We start from the raw sequence: 24,734 nt of genomic DNA, 5'->3' as shown, positions 1-24,734 counted from the left end.
TTTTGATTAGTAATATGCATTGCTAAGAACTTCATTTGGACAACTTTAAAGGCGATTTTCTCAATATTTAGATTTTAGATTTAGAATTTATATTTTCAAATAGTTGTATCTCGGCCAAATATTGTCCTATCCTAACAAATCATACAACAATGGAAAGCTTAATTCAGCTTTCATATGATGTATAAATCTCAATTTTCGAAAAAAATGGCCCTTATGACTGGTTTTGTTGTCCAGGGTCACATATAACACACGGACGGACCCACTATATGAATTTTTAATGTTCACATGTCTGTTACCAAACAAACATCCTTGTTCTGCAATTTCAATCTTCTATTTTATAATCGTTCATCTACAGCAAATTATACTAGCATATCTCGATGGGGACTGATTTGATGATGCAAAAGACATAAACTACAGCTTTGATTATGTTTGTGCACAAACAAGCATTTTGAGAATGAACCATGATTGATTTTCCCTCCTAAAGCCTTGGCTTTCCCTTATTGTCACAAATCCAAAATGATGAAAGGCAGCTGGGCTTAGAAACACGGTTAGATTTCCTTTTTTCAGGTACCCATGGGATACCTGAGCAGACTGCTACATCCAGATTCCCTGTGTCCACTATGAATTCAATACATGCTCATATAACGGGGCAGCACTGTTGAAGTCAGAAAGCAAAGCATCTCCACTCTCAAAATTCAATTCATAGGAGTAGAGAAGAAAATATATAATTTAGAAAATATAAACCCACACCAGCTTCCTGTGTTTGTGTTAATCTCCAGACTATATGAGCTTGCCTGCTGCTCACTGCCTTCAACAGCAGCATCCTAAACATCATGAACCCTCATAAGTGACTGATGTGAGATGTTCTACGTAGGCAGAGTGCTGACTTAAGCAGAGTGATGTGCAGCACACAAAGAGAGCTCTGCATGTACAGAAGAGGTTGATGTTAGCGTGTTGCTAAAGTAGCAAAATATTCTAATTAGCACAAACACACATATCACACACAAATTCCAGGTAAAACTTTTTATGAGCTGTTTTTATTAATTGTGTTCTGTATTGAATGTAACAAGTGTATTTCTAATTTCAGTTTTTTTGCCACTTTGAGATCATTTTGGAATAAATTAGCATAATTTGGTATCTTTGTCTTGTTCCCTATCTGTCGGTCATTACGAGTTATGTCGGGACGACATATGGGGTTCTACCTGGAAGCCCCAATCACCTCTGACTTTAAGAGAAAACGCCAATGAAATTTGGCTAGTGGATTTTGCATACCTGAGCCACTCCCCGTGCATACGGGTATAAATAGGCGACATGTGCTTTCGTCCTCAGAGGATGAAGATTTGGCAGGGTTGCCCCCCTTGGGTGTTGTGGCCACCGTCGAATTGGACCCTGAGCTGACTGCCATCCTTGCCCGGGCAGCCGTGAGCATTTGGCTGGAGGTCAATAGACCGCCCAGTCCCGAGCCCTTGCGGCTGGATGATTGGTTTCTCTGGGCGGGACATGGCTCACAACCGTGACTTGCTCCAGTGCCTTTCTTCCCGGAGGTGCATGAGGAGCTGATTAAGTCGTGGACAGCCCCTTTTACGTCCAGAAGCTGCTCGTCTCTCTCCTCCGTTCTCACTACCCTTGATGGCGGGGCGGCCAGAGGGTAAGTCGACATTCCCCAGGCTTTGCCCAGCAGTTCTAGGCAGTGCAGAAGCAGACTGAAGCCATTCAACACATCCTGCCCCGGCGGGATGCACCACCTGCCACCACTGCCCCACGGGCGAGGCCCCAGTCTGCTCGTTGCCGTGGGCGCCCTCCCACGTCCTCCAGAGCTGCTCTGCCCCGTGCCCCTGAAGCAATGCCTAGGCCCCTAAATCGTCCAAGAGGGCGACGTAGAGACAGTACAACACCCCCCCCCACCCCGGGCGCATCGCTCTGAGGAAGGACCTCCTTTCTCAGGGGCTCAGCACCATGTGGCACCCGCGTCCAGATCTTTGGAACCTCCATGTGTGGCTCCTGGACGGGACGCGGCAGACTTAAGTGATCTGCTACAGGCAGTGGTGGACATCATCACTCAGGCTAGAGCTCCCTCTACGAGGCAAGCCTATGCACTGAAGTGGAGTCTGTTTGCAAACTGGTGTGCTTCTCGCCGAGAAGACCCCCCGAAGATGCACGATTGGAGTAGTGCTTTCTTTCCTGAAAGAAAGGTTGGAGTGTAGGCTGTCAACCTCCACCTTATAAGTGTATGTGGCTGCTATCGCAGCACATCACGATGCAGTGGACGGCCGGTCCCTGGGAAAGCACAATCTCATCGTCAGGTTAATGAGGGGTGCCAGAAGGTTACATCCTCCTAGGTCACCCCTGGTGCCCTCCTGGGATCTCTCTATCGTCCTGGCTGGACTTCAGAGGGGTTCCTTCGAGCCGATGGGTTCAGTCGAGCTTAAATTCCTGTCTGCTAAGACAGCGCTCCTGACCGCGCTCACTTCCATCAGCAGGGTCAGGGACCTCCAAGCATTTTCGGTGAGCAAAGAGTGCCTTGTGTTCGGGCCAGCCTACTCTCACGTTGTCCTGAGAACCAGGCCTGGATACGTGCCCAAGGTTCCCACCACGCCTTTTCGCGCTCAGGTGGTGAACCTGCAAGCACTGCCCTTGGAGGAGGCAGATCCAGCCTTGGCACTGCTGTGTCCCGTAAGAGCGCTGCGCATATACATGGACCGCACCCGGGGCTTTAGAAGCTCTGCGCAGCTCTTTGTCTGCTACGGAGGTCAGCAGAAAGAGAAGGCTGTCTCCAAGCAGAGGTTAGCCCACTGGATAGTGGATGCGGTGAGGGTTGGATGCATTATCAGATGCATCCAATCCCAGGATTGGTTTGCAGCAGTCAACCTGAATCAAAAATAACAATGACATTGGGCAAATCTTCTCAAGAATACAAAAAGGGGCCAATGCTTGACAGATAAATCACGCTTGTGATTTGCCTCCCATAATCAAGAGTGTTATCATCTTAAAAGGTTAAGTGCCGCCACACCTATAAACATCTACTATCAGAAAAGCTGACAGGCATCTTATTCCTCCGTCAATAGTTGTTGCGAGCACCAAACCCCGGTGCGTCTTTCACACGCTAATTAGGAGAAACGTCAGATTTCTCCAGCAGACGGTCCATCAGAGCGCCTCAAATCACCCGCTGTCGCCTCCTATCAATCTCGGCTCAAATTACAGGTGACAAGTTATCAAATCTAAGATATTACAAACTAAACACGATCTCTCGGGGGACCTATTTGTTTAAGATATAGCCAATTAAACAAGGTGCTGAGTGTCAGGGATGAAACCCTCATCGGAGCGGTGGAGCTAATTTGCAACTCCTCAAGGAAATCAGATGGTGGAAGTGGGGCGGGAGGGGTGCGGAGAGGATATTCTGGTGGGATGAAGGCGATAATAACAATAAGTGCGAAAATAAATAAATAAAGGTAGATAACATGGGGAAGGAGGCTCAGCTTTAATCATATTTAGTCTCTTGGGTCAGCTTACGGCACAGGAAAGCGGCTTTTGTTTGAATGTAATCTGCCAGCAGGAAGGGTATGATCAAAATTTATGGAGGTGTTCATTAAATCTTAACGACGCCGTTCCCTGAATATTCCGGATGCTGGGGTTCAATCCCACGCCCTCCCCTGATGGTCCTGCTGTTCCTGTCAAACTCTGAGTCGTGTCGATATGCGTCGATTCTTCAGTTAGTGTTCACCCGAAGCCTCGGCTCGCTCGCAGGGTGAGAACCGCACAGGAACCTGACTTGCAAATGATGGCTGCAGGTGGAAGTGTTTATCACATAGCTCTGACTGAGCTTGGCATAAATTTGTCCTTGCAGCAACGGTAGCTGCTCATTCAAAACATTGTGGAAATGTTATTATATTCCGCTGGCCTGAAGGGAGCACTTTTTTTTACAGAGCTGCTCTTTCAGGATCACAGGTGACCTGTTATTTTACATCAGGGGCAGCTTAAAGAAAAAAACATTTTAACATTTTATGATTTAGAATTATGTGCATTATGTGCAATTTACATGTTTGCATAAATTTTTTGAGACGAGATTATATTTCTATATTTCAAAATAAACAGTAATAGAACTTATGCTTGTTCTCTGTTGTTAATTGTAATCTTACAGTAATATAAAAGTGCTCCCTATAGTTTAGTGCATAAGCTGAGGTCAATTTTTATCACTAAGAAAATTTTAATTATAATTCAATTTATTTAAAGAAAGAACAATTTGTACAGTGATTTACTGAACAAATTGCTTTTTATATTTAGTTTTTTCCCCCAGCTGTACTGAAACCATACCGAACTGTGACGTCAAAACCGAACCGAACCGAACCGTCTTGTTTGTGTACCGTTACACAGATAGATTGTAGTATGTTTTCAAAGCATTGCAACTGAGTCAAAAACAGGGGGTTCATTAAAAAGGCAGATGAAAGCATATTAAAACCTCATGTGGTCTGTGAGGGGGGCATAATATGTGACCCTGGACCACAAAACCAGTCTTAAGTCGCTGGGGTAAATTTGTAGCAATAGCCAAAAATACATTGCGTGGGTCAAAATTATAGATTTTTCTTTTATGCAAAAAATCATTAGAATTATATTAAGCAAAGATCATGTTCCATGAAGATATTTTGTAAATTTCCTACTGTAAATATATCAAAACTTAATTTTTGATTAGTAATATGCATTGCTAAGAACTTCATTTGGACAACTTTAAAGGCGATTTTCTCAATATTTAGATTTTAGATTTAGAATTTATATTTTCAAATAGTTGTATCTCGGCCAAATATTGTCCTATCCTAACAAATCATACAACAATGGAAAGCTTAATTCAGCTTTCATATGATGTATAAATCTCAATTTTCGAAAAAAATGGCCCTTATGACTGGTTTTGTTGTCCAGGGTCACATATAACACACGGACGGACCCACTATATGAATTTTTAATGTTCACATGTCTGTTACCAAACAAACATCCTTGTTCTGCAATTTCAATCTTCTATTTTATAATCGTTCATCTACAGCAAATTATACTAGCATATCTCGATGGGGACTGATTTGATGATGCAAAAGACATAAACTACAGCTTTGATTATGTTTGTGCACAAACAAGCATTTTGAGAATGAACCATGATTGATTTTCCCTCCTAAAGCCTTGGCTTTCCCTTATTGTCACAAATCCAAAATGATGAAAGGCAGCTGGGCTTAGAAACACGGTTAGATTTCCTTTTTTCAGGTACCCATGGGATACCTGAGCAGACTGCTACATCCAGATTCCCTGTGTCCACTATGAATTCAATACATGCTCATATAACGGGGCAGCACTGTTGAAGTCAGAAAGCAAAGCATCTCCACTCTCAAAATTCAATTCATAGGAGTAGAGAAGAAAATATATAATTTAGAAAATATAAACCCACACCAGCTTCCTGTGTTTGTGTTAATCTCCAGACTATATGAGCTTGCCTGCTGCTCACTGCCTTCAACAGCAGCATCCTAAACATCATGAACCCTCATAAGTGACTGATGTGAGATGTTCTACGTAGGCAGAGTGCTGACTTAAGCAGAGTGATGTGCAGCACACAAAGAGAGCTCTGCATGTACAGAAGAGGTTGATGTTAGCGTGTTGCTAAAGTAGCAAAATATTCTAATTAGCACAAACACACATATCACACACAAATTCCAGGTAAAACTTTTTATGAGCTGTTTTTATTAATTGTGTTCTGTATTGAATGTAACAAGTGTATTTCTAATTTCAGTTTTTTTGCCACTTTGAGATCATTTTGGAATAAATTAGCATAATTTGGTATCTTTGTCTTGTTCCCTATCTGTCGGTCATTACGAGTTATGTCGGGACGACATATGGGGTTCTACCTGGAAGCCCCAATCACCTCTGACTTTAAGAGAAAACGCCAATGAAATTTGGCTAGTGGATTTTGCATACCTGAGCCACTCCCCGTGCATACGGGTATAAATAGGCGACATGTGCTTTCGTCCTCAGAGGATGAAGATTTGGCAGGGTTGCCCCCCTTGGGTGTTGTGGCCACCGTCGAATTGGACCCTGAGCTGACTGCCATCCTTGCCCGGGCAGCCGTGAGCATTTGGCTGGAGGTCAATAGACCGCCCAGTCCCGAGCCCTTGCGGCTGGATGATTGGTTTCTCTGGGCGGGACATGGCTCACAACCGTGACTTGCTCCAGTGCCTTTCTTCCCGGAGGTGCATGAGGAGCTGATTAAGTCGTGGACAGCCCCTTTTACGTCCAGAAGCTGCTCGTCTCTCTCCTCCGTTCTCACTACCCTTGATGGCGGGGCGGCCAGAGGGTAAGTCGACATTCCCCAGGCTTTGCCCAGCAGTTCTAGGCAGTGCAGAAGCAGACTGAAGCCATTCAACACATCCTGCCCCGGCGGGATGCACCACCTGCCACCACTGCCCCACGGGCGAGGCCCCAGTCTGCTCGTTGCCGTGGGCGCCCTCCCACGTCCTCCAGAGCTGCTCTGCCCCGTGCCCCTGAAGCAATGCCTAGGCCCCTAAATCGTCCAAGAGGGCGACGTAGAGACAGTACAACACCCCCCCCCACCCCGGGCGCATCGCTCTGAGGAAGGACCTCCTTTCTCAGGGGCTCAGCACCATGTGGCACCCGCGTCCAGATCTTTGGAACCTCCATGTGTGGCTCCTGGACGGGACGCGGCAGACTTAAGTGATCTGCTACAGGCAGTGGTGGACATCATCACTCAGGCTAGAGCTCCCTCTACGAGGCAAGCCTATGCACTGAAGTGGAGTCTGTTTGCAAACTGGTGTGCTTCTCGCCGAGAAGACCCCCCGAAGATGCACGATTGGAGTAGTGCTTTCTTTCCTGAAAGAAAGGTTGGAGTGTAGGCTGTCAACCTCCACCTTATAAGTGTATGTGGCTGCTATCGCAGCACATCACGATGCAGTGGACGGCCGGTCCCTGGGAAAGCACAATCTCATCGTCAGGTTAATGAGGGGTGCCAGAAGGTTACATCCTCCTAGGTCACCCCTGGTGCCCTCCTGGGATCTCTCTATCGTCCTGGCTGGACTTCAGAGGGGTTCCTTCGAGCCGATGGGTTCAGTCGAGCTTAAATTCCTGTCTGCTAAGACAGCGCTCCTGACCGCGCTCACTTCCATCAAGAGGGTCGGGGACCTCCAAGCATTTTCGGTTAGCAAAGAGTGCCTTGTGTTTGGGCCAGCCTACTCTCATGACCTCTGACTTTAAGAGAAAACGCCAATGAAATTTGGCTAGTGGATTTTGCATACCTGAGCCACTCCCCGTGCATACGGGTATAAATAGGCGACATGTGCTTTCGTCCTCAGAGGATGAAGATTTGGCAGGGTTGCCCCCCTTGGGTGTTGTGGCCACCGTCGAATTGGACCCTGAGCTGACTGCCATCCTTGCCCGGGCAGCCGTGAGCATTTGGCTGGAGGTCAATAGACCGCCCAGTCCCGAGCCCTTGCGGCTGGATGATTGGTTTCTCTGGGCGGGACATGGCTCACAACCGTGACTTGCTCCAGTGCCTTTCTTCCCGGAGGTGCATGAGGAGCTGATTAAGTCGTGGACAGCCCCTTTTACGTCCAGAAGCTGCTCGTCTCTCTCCTCCGTTCTCACTACCCTTGATGGCGGGGCGGCCAGAGGGTAAGTCGACATTCCCCAGGCTTTGCCCAGCAGTTCTAGGCAGTGCAGAAGCAGACTGAAGCCATTCAACACATCCTGCCCCGGCGGGATGCACCACCTGCCACCACTGCCCCACGGGCGAGGCCCCAGTCTGCTCGTTGCCGTGGGCGCCCTCCCACGTCCTCCAGAGCTGCTCTGCCCCGTGCCCCTGAAGCAATGCCTAGGCCCCTAAATCGTCCAAGAGGGCGACGTAGAGACAGTACAACACCCCCCCCCACCCCGGGCGCATCGCTCTGAGGAAGGACCTCCTTTCTCAGGGGCTCAGCACCATGTGGCACCCGCGTCCAGATCTTTGGAACCTCCATGTGTGGCTCCTGGACGGGACGCGGCAGACTTAAGTGATCTGCTACAGGCAGTGGTGGACATCATCACTCAGGCTAGAGCTCCCTCTACGAGGCAAGCCTATGCACTGAAGTGGAGTCTGTTTGCAAACTGGTGTGCTTCTCGCCGAGAAGACCCCCCGAAGATGCACGATTGGAGTAGTGCTTTCTTTCCTGAAAGAAAGGTTGGAGTGTAGGCTGTCAACCTCCACCTTATAAGTGTATGTGGCTGCTATCGCAGCACATCACGATGCAGTGGACGGCCGGTCCCTGGGAAAGCACAATCTCATCGTCAGGTTAATGAGGGGTGCCAGAAGGTTACATCCTCCTAGGTCACCCCTGGTGCCCTCCTGGGATCTCTCTATCGTCCTGGCTGGACTTCAGAGGGGTTCCTTCGAGCCGATGGGTTCAGTCGAGCTTAAATTCCTGTCTGCTAAGACAGCGCTCCTGACCGCGCTCACTTCCATCAAGAGGGTCGGGGACCTCCAAGCATTTTCGGTTAGCAAAGAGTGCCTTGTGTTTGGGCCAGCCTACTCTCATGTTGTCCTGAGACCCCAGCCTGGATACGTGCCCAAGGTTCCCACCATGTCCTTTTGCGACCAGGTGGTGAACCTGTAAGCACTGCCCTTGGATGAGGCAGATCCAGGCTTGGCGTTGCTATGTCCCATAAGAGCGTTGCTCATATACGTGGACCGCACCCAGAGCTTCAGGAGCTCTGAGCAGCTCTTTGTCTGCTACAGAGATCAGCAGAAAGGAAAGGCTGTCTTCAAGCAGAGGTTGGCCCACTGGATAGTGAATGCCATCGCCTTGGCGTACCAGTGCCAAGGCGAGCCGTGCCCCCTGGGGGTGAGGGCTCACTCCACACAGAGTGTTCCCTTGTTCTATGCGTTGGTGCACGGCGCCTCTCTGGCAGACATCTGTAGAGCTGCGGGCTGGGCGATACCGAACACCTTTGTGAGATTTTACAGTCTCCTCGTTGAGCCAGTTTCTTCCCATGTATTGGGTAACAGGTAAGTGGTGGGAAGAGCTGGCCGGTGTGATGCTCGGCGGAGCAGTCTGACGCCAGGCCCAGTATTGGTGTTAGCTTGCCCAGGTTTCCCTGTACTGGGCTAGGTGTCCATATGGCTTGATTCCCTTTGGGCGATCCCATATGTGTATTCTTCCACGGCAAGTTTTCCCTTTCGGTAAACCCATGTCTTCCCTTTGACAGACCATTCTGTCAGGCTCTGCTGGCAGTCATTCCTCCCTACTCTCAGGTAGGGTCTGCCTCAGAGACCCATTCCATATGTAGTACTGCCCCAGGCTTGGGTCAGTCCATATCAGTGTCTCCACATGATACCTCCCTACGGGTAGGTTGTGGCCTCCGTAGTGCCCTTCTCCGGAAGGCTTGCTTCCCCATCGTTACTTCTAAAGCTGTAACAACAAATAGGAAAGACTTGAAGCAATCTTTCATTGAAGGTTGAAATCCCTTTTGTTAAGAATTTCTGTGGTGAAAGAACAGCGGCTTGGCTATCACCAGCAGCAATGTACTCACCTTTGGTGCCTGCGGGTACCAAGGTTAGCAAATTTGCGCTGGGGCGCTGGGAAGTTTATGACCTTTGCGTAGCATTTGTCTGATACACGGCTGCTTGTCAACATTTGCAATGCCATAAGGTTGTGGCGGGGTTCAGGTTGTGGCACTTTCCATAGACCCCATATGTTGTCACGGCATAACTTGTAGTGACCAACAGATAGGGAACGTCTTGGTTACGTACGTAACCCTTGTTCCCTGATGGAGGGAACGGAGACGTTATGTCCCCATGCCACAACCTCGAACCATCGCTGGTTGCCAGGGACGAGTTCTCGGTTCCTCAGCGTTAAACCTGAAGAATAGATGCACCTGTCGCCTATTTATACCCGTATGCACGGGGAGTGGCTCAGGTATGCAAAATCCACTAGCCAAATTTTATTGGCGTTTTCTCTTGAAGTCAGAGGTGACTGGGGCTTCCAGGTAGAACCCCATATTTCGTCACAACATAATGTCTCCATTCCCTCCATCAGGGAACGAGGGAATGATAATATAATATAATATAATATAACATGATATAACGTTTTGAATGTAATTTATTTCTGTGATGCAAAGTTGAATTTTCAGCACCATTACTCCAGTCTTTAGTGTCACATGTTCCTTCAGAAATCCTTTTAATAGGCTGATTTGGTGCTGAAGAAACAATTCTTATTATTAGTGTTGAAAATAGTTGTTCTGCTTAATATTTGTGTGACAATTGAGATTTTCAGAATTCTTTTATGGACGAAAAGTTGAAAAGACCAGCATTTATTTTTTTCTTGAAAAAGAAAACCAGCATTTTGACTGTCACTTTTGAAAAAAAAAAATCTAACTTTTCAACAACTATGTATATTGTTACTCATAAATAACAGTAAAGTAATAAGGATGCTACAATATTTTTTACTGGAAAACAAAACCAAAGTACTTTTTACTTAGAATTTTTCAGCATTCATATGATGATGCCTCAGCATAATGCTGCTGTCAACTGCCTATTGTGTCATGTATTTTTATGAATGCAGAGCACGAGTATGCCAAGTTCTATGAAAGCAAGCCTGGAAAGCCACCTGTAGAAATGCATCTCGATTGTGAGACTCAATGTTATTTATCCACACTGAAACATCACACAATGGACTCATCTCTGCAGAAGCGCCAGCTCTGTTTTAAAATGGTGGATTATTATTTCAGCCAGGAGAAATGAAACAGAACTAAGCACACGGTTGCCTCCAAATGAGATCATTAGTAACGGCAAATAATGACTGAGCTGGTTAGTCGAAGCCTATTTCCTTTCAAATAAATCAAGCTGCTGTGAGAGTTAAAATGCTGCCTTTGCCAGGCAGGATGACAGGCAGACCACATTCAGATAAATCATCTGTATCAGAGGAACCACGTCCACACGTTTATAAGACAATATGGTCCAATAAAGTCAGCCCCTAGTAAAGGGCAGGTGTAAGAATCGTTAGGCCCCTCAAGATTTGATTCGTTTTAGGGAGTCACAATGCAATTCCAAAATGATTCGCAAAGATTCTGAATACAAATATATCTGAAATATATCTTATTTGGGTAGCAGAAGAATCTTTATGGATTGATCCAGAATCATTTGAGAAAGAATCCCAATGCATCAGTGAATCATTTTTTCTCTTACTGACTAAATCAACAATTTCCATAAAATGCCACTGTTAAAATCGCAACTCTCAAGGTGATCCTTTACATCGGCCCATTGAAATCACATCCCACTCTTAATACTGAATTGTAACAACATGCTCTCTTGAGTGTTATCAATTAATCAGCCGTGATCACATGCTCCAATGTGGCTTATTCAACCAGGCTGACCTTTCTGAATCCAGGTGTGAGGAATAATGAAAGTGCGACAGCATGGAGCCTAAGGGAGATGCTGCCAAATGGAATCCATGTCGCATCTGACAAAAGCTTTTCAGTGTGATGCACAATAATTCATTTATGATTGGATGGATGATCACCTTTAAGCAAGAAAAAGAAAAGAGGCAAGAAAAAAATGCCTCTGAATAGAATATGAATCTATAAAGTAAGGAATTAACTCTCAAACTAGCCACCAAGATGCTAGGATGTTGTGTGGGTTGCCAGTGTGTGGTCATGTGATTGCTAGGGGTGTTTGCTTATTGGCTTAAAGGCCCATTCACACCAGGGATGATAACTATAACAATAACTATAACTATAAAGTTTTAATGATCGTTCTAATTTTAAGATAATAGAGACATCCAGGCTTCAGCTATAACAATAACGACATAGAGGAATGAGGAAAGTTGGAATTACTTTTAGACTTTACTGCAGAAAAAAACTACCATTGGTACAATCTACACCACAACTATAACGATAACACAACATTTTCAAAACAGTTTTTCCAGCTGATGAAGGATAAAATCACTGACAACCAATTAGAATCCACAGATTGAGCAGGGGTAAATGACAAAACTGCAATGCATGCTTATAATAAACGTGGATGCTAATATAGCTATTGTTCTAGGTGAAAAAAATCCACCCCTGGCCCCTATATTTATGGCTCAGGTCTGTCTTTCAATCAGGGAAAAAAGAAAGAAAGAAAGAAAGAAAGAATAACAAAAATGTCTTCTCTCTTACTTTTAATTGGCTAAGAAATCAAATACACTGCTGGACAATAACCAAAAATCTGTATTCTATCATATTTTTGCCTATATTTTCCTAATGACAATTTTATAATTGGTTTAGCCTATATACTACTCACACTTTTTCCATTTTTATCACAAAATAAGGCAGAAAATATATTAATGTAATAAATGATATGTCAATTAGCACTGCATCATTCATATACTTTATTTAATTATTACCTGGAGATGACTTGGAAAAACACACATAAACCATATATTGTCACAATCGTGAATTTATTGTCTTCACGTTTCATCAGTCAAAATGTTGCTTTTTAATCAGATTACCTACAGCGATAGCTGGATGCCTTTGTCCATATTAGGGACTTCCTGGCATGTCATAAGTTATTATTATGTCTATGAATTGTTTTGGACTTTCTGCGCAAGAGGAATGAAACAAAAACTGTTTAGTGCACCGTAATGTTCACATCAATTTGAATATTAAATATGAATATTGAATAAAATGTATACAAAACGATGTGACTATCTTGTCTCTTTGAAATTAAATATAGATTTATTCACAGTGGCCCTTAAAAACCTCTACATGAACACACAGAGATTTGACACTTGTCCTAGCAAGCTAACACAGCTAATTATAATAAGACCAAGGCCATGGTTCTTCACAGATCGTTATTCTTTGCTTCGTTCATAGCACTTGCCTTGCAGCTCTGAGGTGAATGCTGGCTAATTTTCGAAAAGCAGGAAATGCCACAAGGGCAGTCTTGACATTTGAATTGTACTTAACGCACATTAAGGGTAGTACAAGCTTTCATCTGCTGTCTGTAAGTGTAACTAAAAAGGGTTTCAAGGGGGCTGCTTCCCACCGGATACTCTTTATTTTGCTGCCTGTCGTTCCGTGTTTACTTCCTGAGAACGTGAAGAGTAGAATGAGATGTTGGGCATAAATGTCACAGTGCAGTCTCATGATGATAGACCCCTTCATCTGAGCTCAGCTCTATTGTTCCTCAAATATCAGGGGAATTAGCACTTCAATGGGGAAATTAATTAACTGCTTAATTTCAACAGCATCAAAAAAGTATCATTGCAACCTAACAAATCCCTGGTTCTGACAGAGCTATACACACTGATACATGCTCATTACGATGAATGCAATTGTACGTTATCTGTACCACATGATAATATGAAAATTGGAGCTGATGAAAAGCAAATGAAGAGAGAACCGCGTTAAAGGCTTTTACTGAAGACTAGTTTAAATGCACTCCATTCATCAGGATATTAAAACTTATAATTCAATTGAATTATTAACTCTGCAGTTGGCGTAGCAGCTCAGCGCCGGTCTCTTTTTTTTAATTAGTGGCCTCCAGCCTTTTGCTCATTTATACTCTTCAAATCATCAAGTTGGTTTCATCTGGTATTGAAAAAATAATGCTAGTTCCATGTTCTTTCATCTCACATCAAATTCTAGCTCACTGCCATTTCCCAGAGGTCAATGATGTAACCCACAGCCTGTGAGCGAATCACTGCCACTGCCAAGAGTGTATTACAGTCAAATTCTGGATGTTTCCAATAAGCTAATCATTTTGTTATGGTCAATAACTAATAAATGGTTGATATTAAAATTTCAAACTGTTTTGTCTAAAAAACGTACAAATTAACACTAAAATGAATACTTTTAAATGAGTACTTATTTAAAATGTATTTAAAACTTTACTTGTGCATCACAAAATTATAATGTACAGTATGAATGCATTTTAATATTTGTTAAAAATTACATTTAACAGCATTACTGAATTATTAATGTTTTTAAAGAACAATTTAATATGAGAGTTAGATGAAGACAAAGACAATCTAAATGTAAAATAGGGGAAATTAGTACAAAATGTATCAAGGTTTCCACAAAAATATTAAGCAGCACAACTGTTTTCACATTGATAATAATGAGAAATATTTCTTGAGCAGCAAATTGTCCCGTGTATGTTCCCGTTGAGTTCCGGTTTTCCTTATTTGGTCCTTCCTGTTCCTGTCCCATGTAGTTTGATTAGTTCCAGGTGTCTCCCATTATTAGTTATCCTCCTCACCTGTCTGCCCCTCGTTATCTGCCCTATTTAGTTCCAACCCATGTTGAGTTTCTTTGTCTGGAATTGTTTGTGTCTACAGTGCTATGTGTGTTTTCCTGTTTCCTTTGGATTTATTAAAGACTTTGAATTTGACATTGCCTCTCCTCGTTCCTCGCTCTGTGCTCCTCACAGTGGCACCGCGTGACAGAATTCCAGACCCAACAAAGTAAAGCTGCGCCTTTTTCTCCCAGCGTTTATTTTCTGTTTTTTGAAAAGTGTTTAGTTTTTTCCCATTCGTTCCACGCGTTCCTCCACGTCCCCAAATTGAGGAACGCGTAAAGATCATCACGTTGGCTCAGGCGAGCCCAGACCCCATTGTTTTTGTTAGGGCGTTCATGCCGCTTACCCTCGCCAGCTACCTCAAGGGGGAAACCCTCGCAACGCTGTTCCGGATCGGGATAACATTCCATCATCCCACGGAGCTCCCAGACACCACCAACCTCGGCTGTAAGGAGGCAGTCATCCGGTGTCTGGAGAGCTTCCGATCCCGATCCGGGACCCATAAGCCGGCCGTTCCTCAGTCAAGCCCGCCAGACATTAATGTGGTAAATCCGCCGGACTATAATACGGCAAGCCGACTGAACATTAATATGGCAAGCCCGCCATGCGTTCAAGAGGCCCCAGTGTTGGCTCCAGCCCCAGAGCTTGCTCCAGTGTCTGCTCCAGCCCCTAAACTCACTCCAGTGCCAGCTCCTCGAAAGCGCTTTGCTGGGCCTGCTCCTCCAGAGCACCCTCCAGTGCCAGCACCACGTAAGCTCTACCCTGATTCCCAGTTCAGCCCAGGGTGGGCTCTTGTTCCCGAGTATAGCCCAGGGAGGGCTCCTGTTCCCGAGTATAGCCCAGGGAGGGCTCCTGTTCCCGAGTATAGCCCAGGGAGGGCTCCTGTTTCCAAGTTAAGCCCAGGGAGGGCTCCTGATCCCGAGTCAAGCCCAGGAAGTGCTCCTAATCCCCAGTTCAGCCCAGGAAGGGATCCTGTTCCCGAATATAGCCCACAATTTTAAACTGTTATATTATTTAATATTTGAACACTGTAATATTTGATCAAATAAATGCCGCTTTGGGATGTGCAAAAGGCTTCTTTTAAAAGCAATTTTACTGACCTTAAACTTTTGATAATATAAATATAATTTGTATAATAATATCTGATAATAGGGCTGGGACAATAAATCGATGCAGCGCGATTCGTGGATCGATTCTGAGATTTTTGGAATGCATCGTGATGGTCTCTCGAATAGTGTGACCAGTGTTCGAACTATACCGTGAACTTTGGGGGAGCCCACTTGTTTTTTTTTTTATGGGAGGGGGGGGGTTCGTGAGCTTGCACATGAATGAGGGCTTACAATGACTTACAAAGATACATAACAGCTACAAGTGTATGCACTATTTGCTTTATGCAAGCGCTATATAGGATACATCACTACACAGGATTACCCTATTATACTTTATCGACACGAATTGATAGGTGAAACAACAAATAGTCTATAAACAAAGCATCAGGCTGTCTTTGAGTTCACATGAACAACAGTTAAAGTTACTCGTCGTCAGGCTACAGAAGAATACCATAATTCCTCCGTTCAATTAGGCCTAAGACATTGAGAGTCACGCAGACCTATATAACAACCCAGCCACAACACATAATTGCGAATAACATGCTTTACCTTAACACAGAATCGACCACCGAGTCCAGCGTTTATATTTTTTCTACGGATCTTTGAGTTAACGTACTAAACATGAGTGGAATTTGCACCGCAGTGCCCCCACACCTTGATGCTCATGACAAGAATAGCATGTATAGTTATCTTTATTGAAGTGGATTCGGTTTAAATCGCCGTCATGCATGAATTAATTATATTTTTCAATTTAACACAATAATCCACAATGATCACATTACACAAAACTGAAATTGAACGTCAAAATAACACATTGTCAATTTTTTTGAGACCCCCCAAAATTTCACAAATCACGTTTTCAGGGGAGCCCATGTCTTATTAAGGGGAGCCGAGCTCCCCCTAGCTCCCCCGTAGTTCGCATCCTGAGTGTGACCATACGGGCCATTCTTACGGGACGCACCCTTGCCAAGATTTCTATATTGCCTAAAATATCCAGGTTTCGGCTGTTTGCACTGTGCAGATCGATTGTTGTATGACATTATTTCACGAGAGCTAGAGAGCAGAGCAGACGACTCCTTATGCTTTCAAATTGCTCTCGTGGTACTTTGGTGTCACACAACGATTAGTCTCAGCCTCAGACGTCACACCCACGGACCGTTGGCTGAACTTCTGATGCATACAGCACACAAAAGTGGAAACACTTCAGGAGTTTCGAAGTCGTCATCGGATTGGTTGAATTATACAGGATTTCCGGGAGACGTGTGTGTCGCGTTCTTTAACGTTCTGCCTGGAAACAAAGATGCCGTGACACCAAACTCCCTCACGAAAGAAGAAACCCGTCGTGTTTACAACTGTGACGATGAGCGCATATCAGGGTCAACTAAACGCTAGATATTCAAAAGTATGTGAAATATGTAAAGTTTGCGGCATGGAATCTTTAAAATACATATGAGTTTTACACACCGGTCTGTTTTTGTGGCGACATTTCCATGCCCCGAAACGTGACGCTGAACGAAACGAACTGTGATTGGTTGTTTGACATGTCAGTCAAACGGCCTCATGGGCTTGGCCTTGGCCAATGAAAGCTGCCATGGATTCCAGACCTTCAGCCGTCAGCCTGAAGGTCTGGCTATGCGAAACTACACAACGATCGGTGCCAGCTTTAAGTCGAACGAACGAACAAACATATGCGCGTATTTGCATTGCTTTGATCGTTCTCACCTTCTCACGTGCGACACACCACAATTGGTCGATTATGTACAATACCTCCATGTTATTGGTCAAACAACCTTATTTTTAGGCAATATAAAAATCATGGCCAGGACGTGTCCCATATAAATGGCACATATGGCCACCCTACTCTCGAATCGATTCTGAGCTTAGTTTTTAACAGCAGATGGCACTCTAGGCTAGTTTTTAACCACACACTCAAATGCTCACGAAGAAGAGTAATGTAAGTGGTTAAATGTACTTGCACATCGGCTTTTATGCTTTTATGATGCAAGATTAATACAGTCCACTGTGAACATCCTTGTAATTCGCTTCAAAATTTTCAAACTTTATGAAGGATTATTTTAGGTTCAAATGGTGCGTGTGTAAGGAACTGGAAGCAAGCAGAATACGGCTATTTCTACAGCACACAGTGCCATCTGCTGTTAAAAACTAAGCTCAGAATCGATTCAAGAAAGAATCAAATGCAGAATCATTTCTCGATTCGCGATGCATCGATTTATTGTCCCAGCCCTATAATATAAACATTTGTAACTTAATAGACTCTGCTTCCTTATTATGGAACATTTATATCTGGCCTGTTTTTGGTTAAGATCCTTTAATAATTTGCATTTCATCTCCACTTTTGCCTAAAAACTAGAAGTCTCTCTTCACCTGTTGCATTAACCACAAGCAGGCTTGATGAATGCACTAAAGCAATAGTGAAGAGTTAATTGGCTTGAAAGGGTACTCTGATAATGACTGGTTATTTCTGCTGCAGGCTAATTTAATTTATACTCCCTTTCACCTCTTTGGCCATATTTTGGAAAGAAGCAAATGACTATACATCAGTTGAACATCCATTTCGATTGGTCTGAACTGATGAGAGAAGCCTGTATGCTGTCAGCATGATTAGATAGATAAGAGTTATGCACATTAGTAGGTAAATTGATTAAACCAACAATTAGTTTGATCAAACCAGTTCTAACTTTCATACTAAATAAATTTTTGAGCCATTTCTGATGGATCACCACTGGCTGTGTAAGCATGAGTGGGACGTGCACATTAGTATTGTGAAAGCCGGCAACGCTCAGTAGCACCTGCCAAAGCAGCTACGACAAGAGCAACCAAACAACGTTCAGCTGGCAGATCCAAGTGTGTCACTGGAACAAACAGATTCTGTGTGTCATTCTACTGATGCCCTTCCTCTGATGAATGCACCGCATTAAACGGCCCCCTGAGGGAGTGGAAATTACAGGTACCTCGCATCTGCATGCCGGCCTACAGGCGCTTCTGATGCGAGCGTGTTAAACTGTACCTACAACATGTGGGCAAAAACAAAAGAGGGAGCGGACAAACTGAAGGCCATAACTCCCACGTCTGGTCGATAGATCTGTCTGGGCTGCATCATTGGCTGGCCATGTGACATTAACTGCAGGGTAATAGAAATGATCTAGTGAGATTCATCCCCCCTCAACCTACCTGCCACATTCAGGTAAATGGATGGGCTTGTCTTGTTTTCTCCATTCTTCTCATTAACAGCCTGTACGTAGTACCTCCCGGCATCCGCCGCAGCTGTGGCGAGCACCACTAGCTGGTTCTCCAACGTTATGGCTCTGTGGAGAGTAACAAAGCAAATGAAATACAGCTATGTTAAACCATTATTGACAATTAGTCTGGTACCCTAACAAATTCCACTATCGCAATAGAGTGACAGCATTTTAATTAGTGCTTAACTGATGTATATTGGGTTCCATAAAACTAGCTTTGCTGTGAACTCATTGTGCCCTGGGTTTGACTGGGATGCGTCTGGCGTGGAGGAATTTCATGGGGCTCTGAGCTTTTTCAATGTACCTGATCCCTCATTCTGACACAAGCTGAGAATCAATGAGCGGTAAAGGGTCATTACGGACAGGAATACCACTGTTGGTGGGAATAAACCTACAGGCGAGTATCTAAGTGAGGGAGCTGTTTGTTGAGACCCAGACTTGGGAAAAAGTGAACAAGGAACAGTTCACTGAAAAAGTCAATAGAATGCTCATAAAGATATTACAAAAACAGTTCATTTGGCATGAATCACAAACAAATGTTTTCAACTGTGATAATAATGAGAAATGTTTCAACAGAATCAAAGGATCATGTGACACTGAAGACTGGAGTAATGGCTCAGAAAATTCAACTGTGCCATCACTGGAGTGAATTACATTTTAAAATACATCAAAACAGAAAACAGTTGTTTAAATTGCAATAATAGTTCACAATATTACTGAATTTTTTATTAAAAAATTTTGAACAGTAGCACACACAGACACACACACACACACATACTGTATATGGAAAATATATAATATATAATTTATAATAATTGAAAAGATTATTTTGAGTTGCCTTTTTTCAAAGAGCAAATCATTTGAACCATTTCACAAAAAAACTCACTGGAAGTAAAAAAAGGTTTTAGTGTATTACCACATACATTTTGGACTTTCACAATACTTTTATAGAGATTCTGTGACCTTAAGAGATCCCTGAAAGCTCTTTGCCCCAATAATTACATATATAAAACAACAACCAGTATTTTCTTTTCTTTTGTGTTCCACAGAAAAAAGAAAGTCAAACAGGCTTTGAACAACACGAGGGTGAATAAAAGATGGTAAAAGATTTTATTTCTGCGTGAACTATACCTTTAATAAGGGTTTATCTTATTCAGACACTTGTAGACTGAAGTCAGAGCCGCTGCTATCGCGCTAATGATTAATAAGAACAAGTCATACTTCATCCATCAATCCAAAGTTTTTAGGAAAGACACTAAGTGGCAGATGTGTATCACTGTCAATTTATTCAGGTGTCAGTTTCCCTGTGCCTCTTTAAGGCAAAATTACCATCTCAAACCAGCCGAGAACATGGCGCTTTGATAACCCACGACTCCACGTAAGCTGGATGGAATTGTTTTCTTTTTATTGCCGTAGATGAAAGCAGGCACGGATTGCGTATCTCCAGCCCTGACTCCTACTCCTCATGCATAGTCTTTCTCCTCCCTCGTTTTTTGATTAATTGATGACATCCTCAATTACACATCACTGCTGTCTAAGAGATTTTCTGCTCAGGCGTGACCACCACGAAGAAGCCCTTGAAAGGCAGAGCACGACTCGGGGATGCTTTGAAACTTATGATTAGTTTTTCGGCTCCGCGGGACCTGTAGCGTCTTCCTACACGCCGCGAGTACAAGCGACGCAGTCATTACAAATTTACAAGACAGATCCCTACAAAAGATTGTCAAGTCGCAGAGACGTTTGCAAATAGGCAAATACAAAAAATAAATGCAGCAGAAGTAGGAACAAGAGGGCTGTCTGCGCTTCCGTGGCGGGCAATATTGACGTGTAATTAGAGCGAGCTTCAGTTCTGCTTAGTTCTCCGTTTGCCGTTTTATGATTAAGTGCAGATTAACATAAAGAGATCCATCAAAAGTTGGTGCTTGGGTGGGGAGGGGGTTCTGCGAGGGATGGAGATTGGTGGCCGCTGATGAGGATGCATTACATCGCTGTTTGCACCCTGACACCTGGCTGCGGATCCAGGCTGGGCTGCATCTGGGAAATAAAGGCACCCTTCACAGATGTCAGTGGCGGCTTTGAAAGGTCAGAGCGGCCCGCCTTGATGGACTTTTAATTATTAAATATGCATCGGCTGAAATGGCTTGGCAAGCATCAGAGGCTCCAAACCGATGTGTACATAAACAGCTCAACTTCATGATGATTTAAGGACCTAATAGCAGCATGTGTGATCTTGTGTAATGCTGCCAGCAGAGAGAGCGGGGGCCCGAGCGTTTACCTGGTTTATGCTGCGAGCTGAATCGATGCGACTTGTGTATAAAGTGATTTTATGATTAGTCCAGCTAGTTTGGATTCCATTACAATTGTCTAGATGAATGGCCCCTGCTCGTGGTTTGGTAAACAAAGCACAGTGGGAAAGATAATGGGAATACTTGTTTTTGATCCCTGAGGAGTCTTTGATATCAGCCCACAATGTATTAAAAATGCAGGTTGGGAGCCACGCGAAATGTTAATCCACTTAGGAAAGGTGCCGGGAAGCCCAGGTAATCTAAATATTCAAAGAGGACGACCGTTTCTATTTGTTGAAAAGGCTGTGCACCCGCCAGGCTAAAAAGCATCAATTTAACTGGCCAGCCATTTCCAATAAAGGAGAATCAAATCTAAAGATCAATTTGCTGAGATACGCTCTGACAATCACGCCGTAATATTTTTATCATCTCTATTTTGAAAACTAAAAGAAAAATGACTTTTTGGAGGGAAAAAAGTCATAGGCATAATTGAAGATGAATTACTTTCTGAGAGTTTTTGCATATTGTTTACCTGCTGTTTTAGTGTGTTCGCATTCAAAAGCCTCTGAATTGTAACAAAATGTGTGCACGTCGGAGAGGGTCCAGAACCTAATTCTCTTGGGCACTGGACAGACCGTTAGAGAGATATTACATTAATCAACATGGCAAGAACCAGCTTTCAGAAAGATGGTTTAGAGAATATATGTTTTCATTTACTGCCATAAATTACGCTCTTAAAATAGGCTTACCAGTCTGAGATGTATGACAAAGTAATTAAAATGTCAGCTACTCATATTGTGCTCCTAGTTCCTGGGAGCCCAGCTGCGTGGATCTGACGTTGCGTTTTGATTTATGATGCTCTCGGGCCTTGGAAAACTTTCTCTCACCCACATCTGAGGACAGAAAAGCTTACCGCATTGACGCCCAGGGAGCAGGCAGAGAGACACAAGCACCGCTGCCTTGAGGTCTCGTGACCCGGAATTATGTCGGAATCATGGAATATGCCGTCTGCGCAGTGTGTGCCTCTAAGTGATGCCGCAAAAGAAGAGATCAAAGTCTATCTGAAAGATAAAATATAGGCAAACTATCATGCCAGAAAATATGCTGTGGGTCTGAGCAAAAAAGACAAGTGCAAATGTCTGTTTATGTGAGACTACAAAGCAGTAAAAGAACTTGGGAAAGTAGCTTCAGGGCCATACAGGAGGCCACAGAGAGTGACACTGTCTGCTTTTCCCATTTAGCCCCAGGATCAAACAAATAAATGCTCAAAGTGAATGAAATCAGGTCATGGCAATTTTCTTGTTTCAGGCTCAGATGCCTAAGGTGGTCTGCAGGCATGAGTCAAGCCTTTTCCCCTGCCGTACTCTGAGCGGAGACACGCGTGTCTCAGAAACACGTACAAAGTACAGATTAAGTACAGCTTCTCTGAAAGCTGCTGAACCAGAAGCCCAGACCTCCCTGTGTGTTCTCTATGGAATTCAACCCAAACTAAAAGAGAGAACATCCCCAAATCTGCCTGTCCCTTCAACCTGACCCCTCACAACTAAACAGAACAGACTGCCTGCTTCCAAATTCTGTTGCCTACCAACTTTTATACTGTAGAAAGTGTTCAGTGTGAAGTTATAAAGTGAGAAATGAACAAAATGAGAATATAGGAGACATAAGGAGACGATGAGAAGTTAGTAGAAATACATCTGTTAGTAGAACAGATGTAAAGCAACATGATGAGATGAGAAGAGACAAGAAGAGACCAGAAGAAACAAGAAAAAAAACGAGGAGAACAGATGAGAAGAAGAGATGAGATAAGACAAAATAGAGGGGAGGGGACAAAATGAGAAAAAAAGATTAAAGAAGACAAGAAGAGAAGAGAAGAGACAGGAGGGGTGGACACAAAATGAGATGACAAAAGAGGGTAGAGCTGACACACAAAAACACCAGATCAGGAAAAAAAAGATGGGACAAAATAAACAAAACTTATTTTTTAGTATTTGATTATTTGAAAGGAAATGAGAAGAAGTGTTAAAAGACAAGGCGAGAAGAGAACATATGAGACGAGACAGAGACAGAGACAAGAAGTGCACTGATGTTTGTTCTCCTCTCTCTCTCCTGCATTGCTATGTATCACAGCACACTGAGACACTTTCACACAAACACGATGGAGCTGAGCCGGAGCCCAGATGATCAATGGTGTGAATGCAATGACAGCAGAAAATCTCTCTGCCAGACCATATCCAGGCCACAGTTCTAGAAGTTCTAGCGTCTGCTTTCTTAATATCCATTAAAAGCAACAGTCCGCTGCAGTCTCCTCTGTGATGAATGTGCTGGCCATTTGTAGGCTGAGATGTACAAGTGAAGATAAGCCTGCTGCCTCATCCATCCCTCAGCCCAACTCAACTCTATGACCACGGGAATCATGACTAATGGCCTATCAGAACCCAAACTCAACCGTCCCCGCTGGTCTGTGCTGTGTTGGCCAGAACCACAGAAAACTTGCATGGGGCTCCTGGAAACAAAATATATATTATCAATAGCAGTTCAATTCCAACTGTAGTAAAATTAACAACAAATCATAGTGCAGTTCAGTATGATTGCAGTTCAATTCTAAATCTATCTTTCTAACTGTCTACCAATCTATTGCTCTTTAAGAACTATAAACCTTCAAACTTTCAGGCTTTTTAAACTTTAAGCCAATTTTCGAAGTTTTTCTAAATATTCAAATTTGAAATACTATTCTGAATACTGTTTGATACCTCAGTTCAAATTAAACTGTAATTTAATCTCAATTTAATTCTGAATGACATACAACCCTGACATTGGCTTTCACATCAATTCAACTTTAGACTTTAAGACTTTATTTTGAATCATATATAACAAGTCTGCTTCAAAACCTCTTCTGTTAAAGCAACATAAGTGTGGGTGATATTGAGATATCAGTAGTATTTCTAAATCGGTGCGAGTAAAGAATCTCGGCAGAGTCTGTTTAAAATGCAAAGCTTGTATGTTTTTGGCAGGAGCACATTAACGCTTAAAAAAAATCTGTCTTTTAGCGATGTTTTACATGAATATGCTTTTGTTTCATGGTGAAAAATTATCTTGTTTGCTTCTCCACACATCCCTGCTAGCCAATCCATAGCCAATTTTCTAACTTCTAGTACTGTTCATAATGTCTAAGTAAAAGCTGCCATTCCCTCGGCTGCTATAATAAAAAAACGGTTAATTATGCATTAACATCTAACATGTTTGTGTTAGAGGATGGCAGATAAATCTAAACATCTCGCTAATCAATATCTGAGGTGAGCCGAGCTGCAGAGCTGAGCTGAAGGATCTCCTTTAGTTTCTTTCAATGAAATATTCAGGTTCACATCAATACAGACAATCAAATATAAACGAGTCTGAAAGGATATTTCCGTCTGGTTCAGAGAATGGTGAAAAGAGGTCCAAACAAGATAGTTTCTCACTTTAAATATTGAAGACTGTGGTAATGTTACAGGGTAAAGCTCTCACCGAAACTCCAACCTCTTCAACTCAGCATCTAAAAAGTTCTGCTTAAAATACCGTTCAACAAAGCAACCGAACGCATTGCATCCGTACACAACTTTCAAGTCACATCAAATGGGTTTTTTGTGCCTCTCGCAGTGCCAAACACAGTAGACCACATAACTCCAGGGTTTGAACTATCTCCAGAAAGCTAACTTTGAATGCATATGCTTTTTATTCCACCCCCATAAAAATGAAATAAATAGCCTCCTTTACTGGATCAAAAACCGCCAAGTCTTTTTCATTA

The 24,734-nt window shown here is 43.4% G+C and overlaps 1 protein-coding gene across 1 annotated transcript in view; it reads right to left on the bottom strand.

Annotated features, from left to right (window-relative positions):
- The window catches only part of LOC107581762 (protein sidekick-1-like), a 380,004-nt gene that overhangs the window by 139,719 nt on the left and 215,551 nt on the right, over nucleotides 1–24,734 (bottom strand). The window contains exon 5 of the mRNA XM_016267412.1: nucleotides 18,598–18,731. Coding sequence (XP_016122898.1) covers nucleotides 18,598–18,731 — 134 coding nt within the window. The remainder of the gene's footprint in view (nucleotides 1–18,597; nucleotides 18,732–24,734) is intronic.

The sequence above is a fragment of the Sinocyclocheilus grahami genome, unplaced genomic scaffold, assembly GCF_001515645.1.
Source record: "Sinocyclocheilus grahami isolate Dianchi unplaced genomic scaffold, SAMN03320097.WGS_v1.1 scaffold37.1, whole genome shotgun sequence".
Lineage (NCBI taxonomy): Eukaryota > Metazoa > Chordata > Actinopteri > Cypriniformes > Cyprinidae > Sinocyclocheilus > Sinocyclocheilus grahami.
This window is presented reverse-complemented; position numbering and strand designations above follow the sequence as displayed.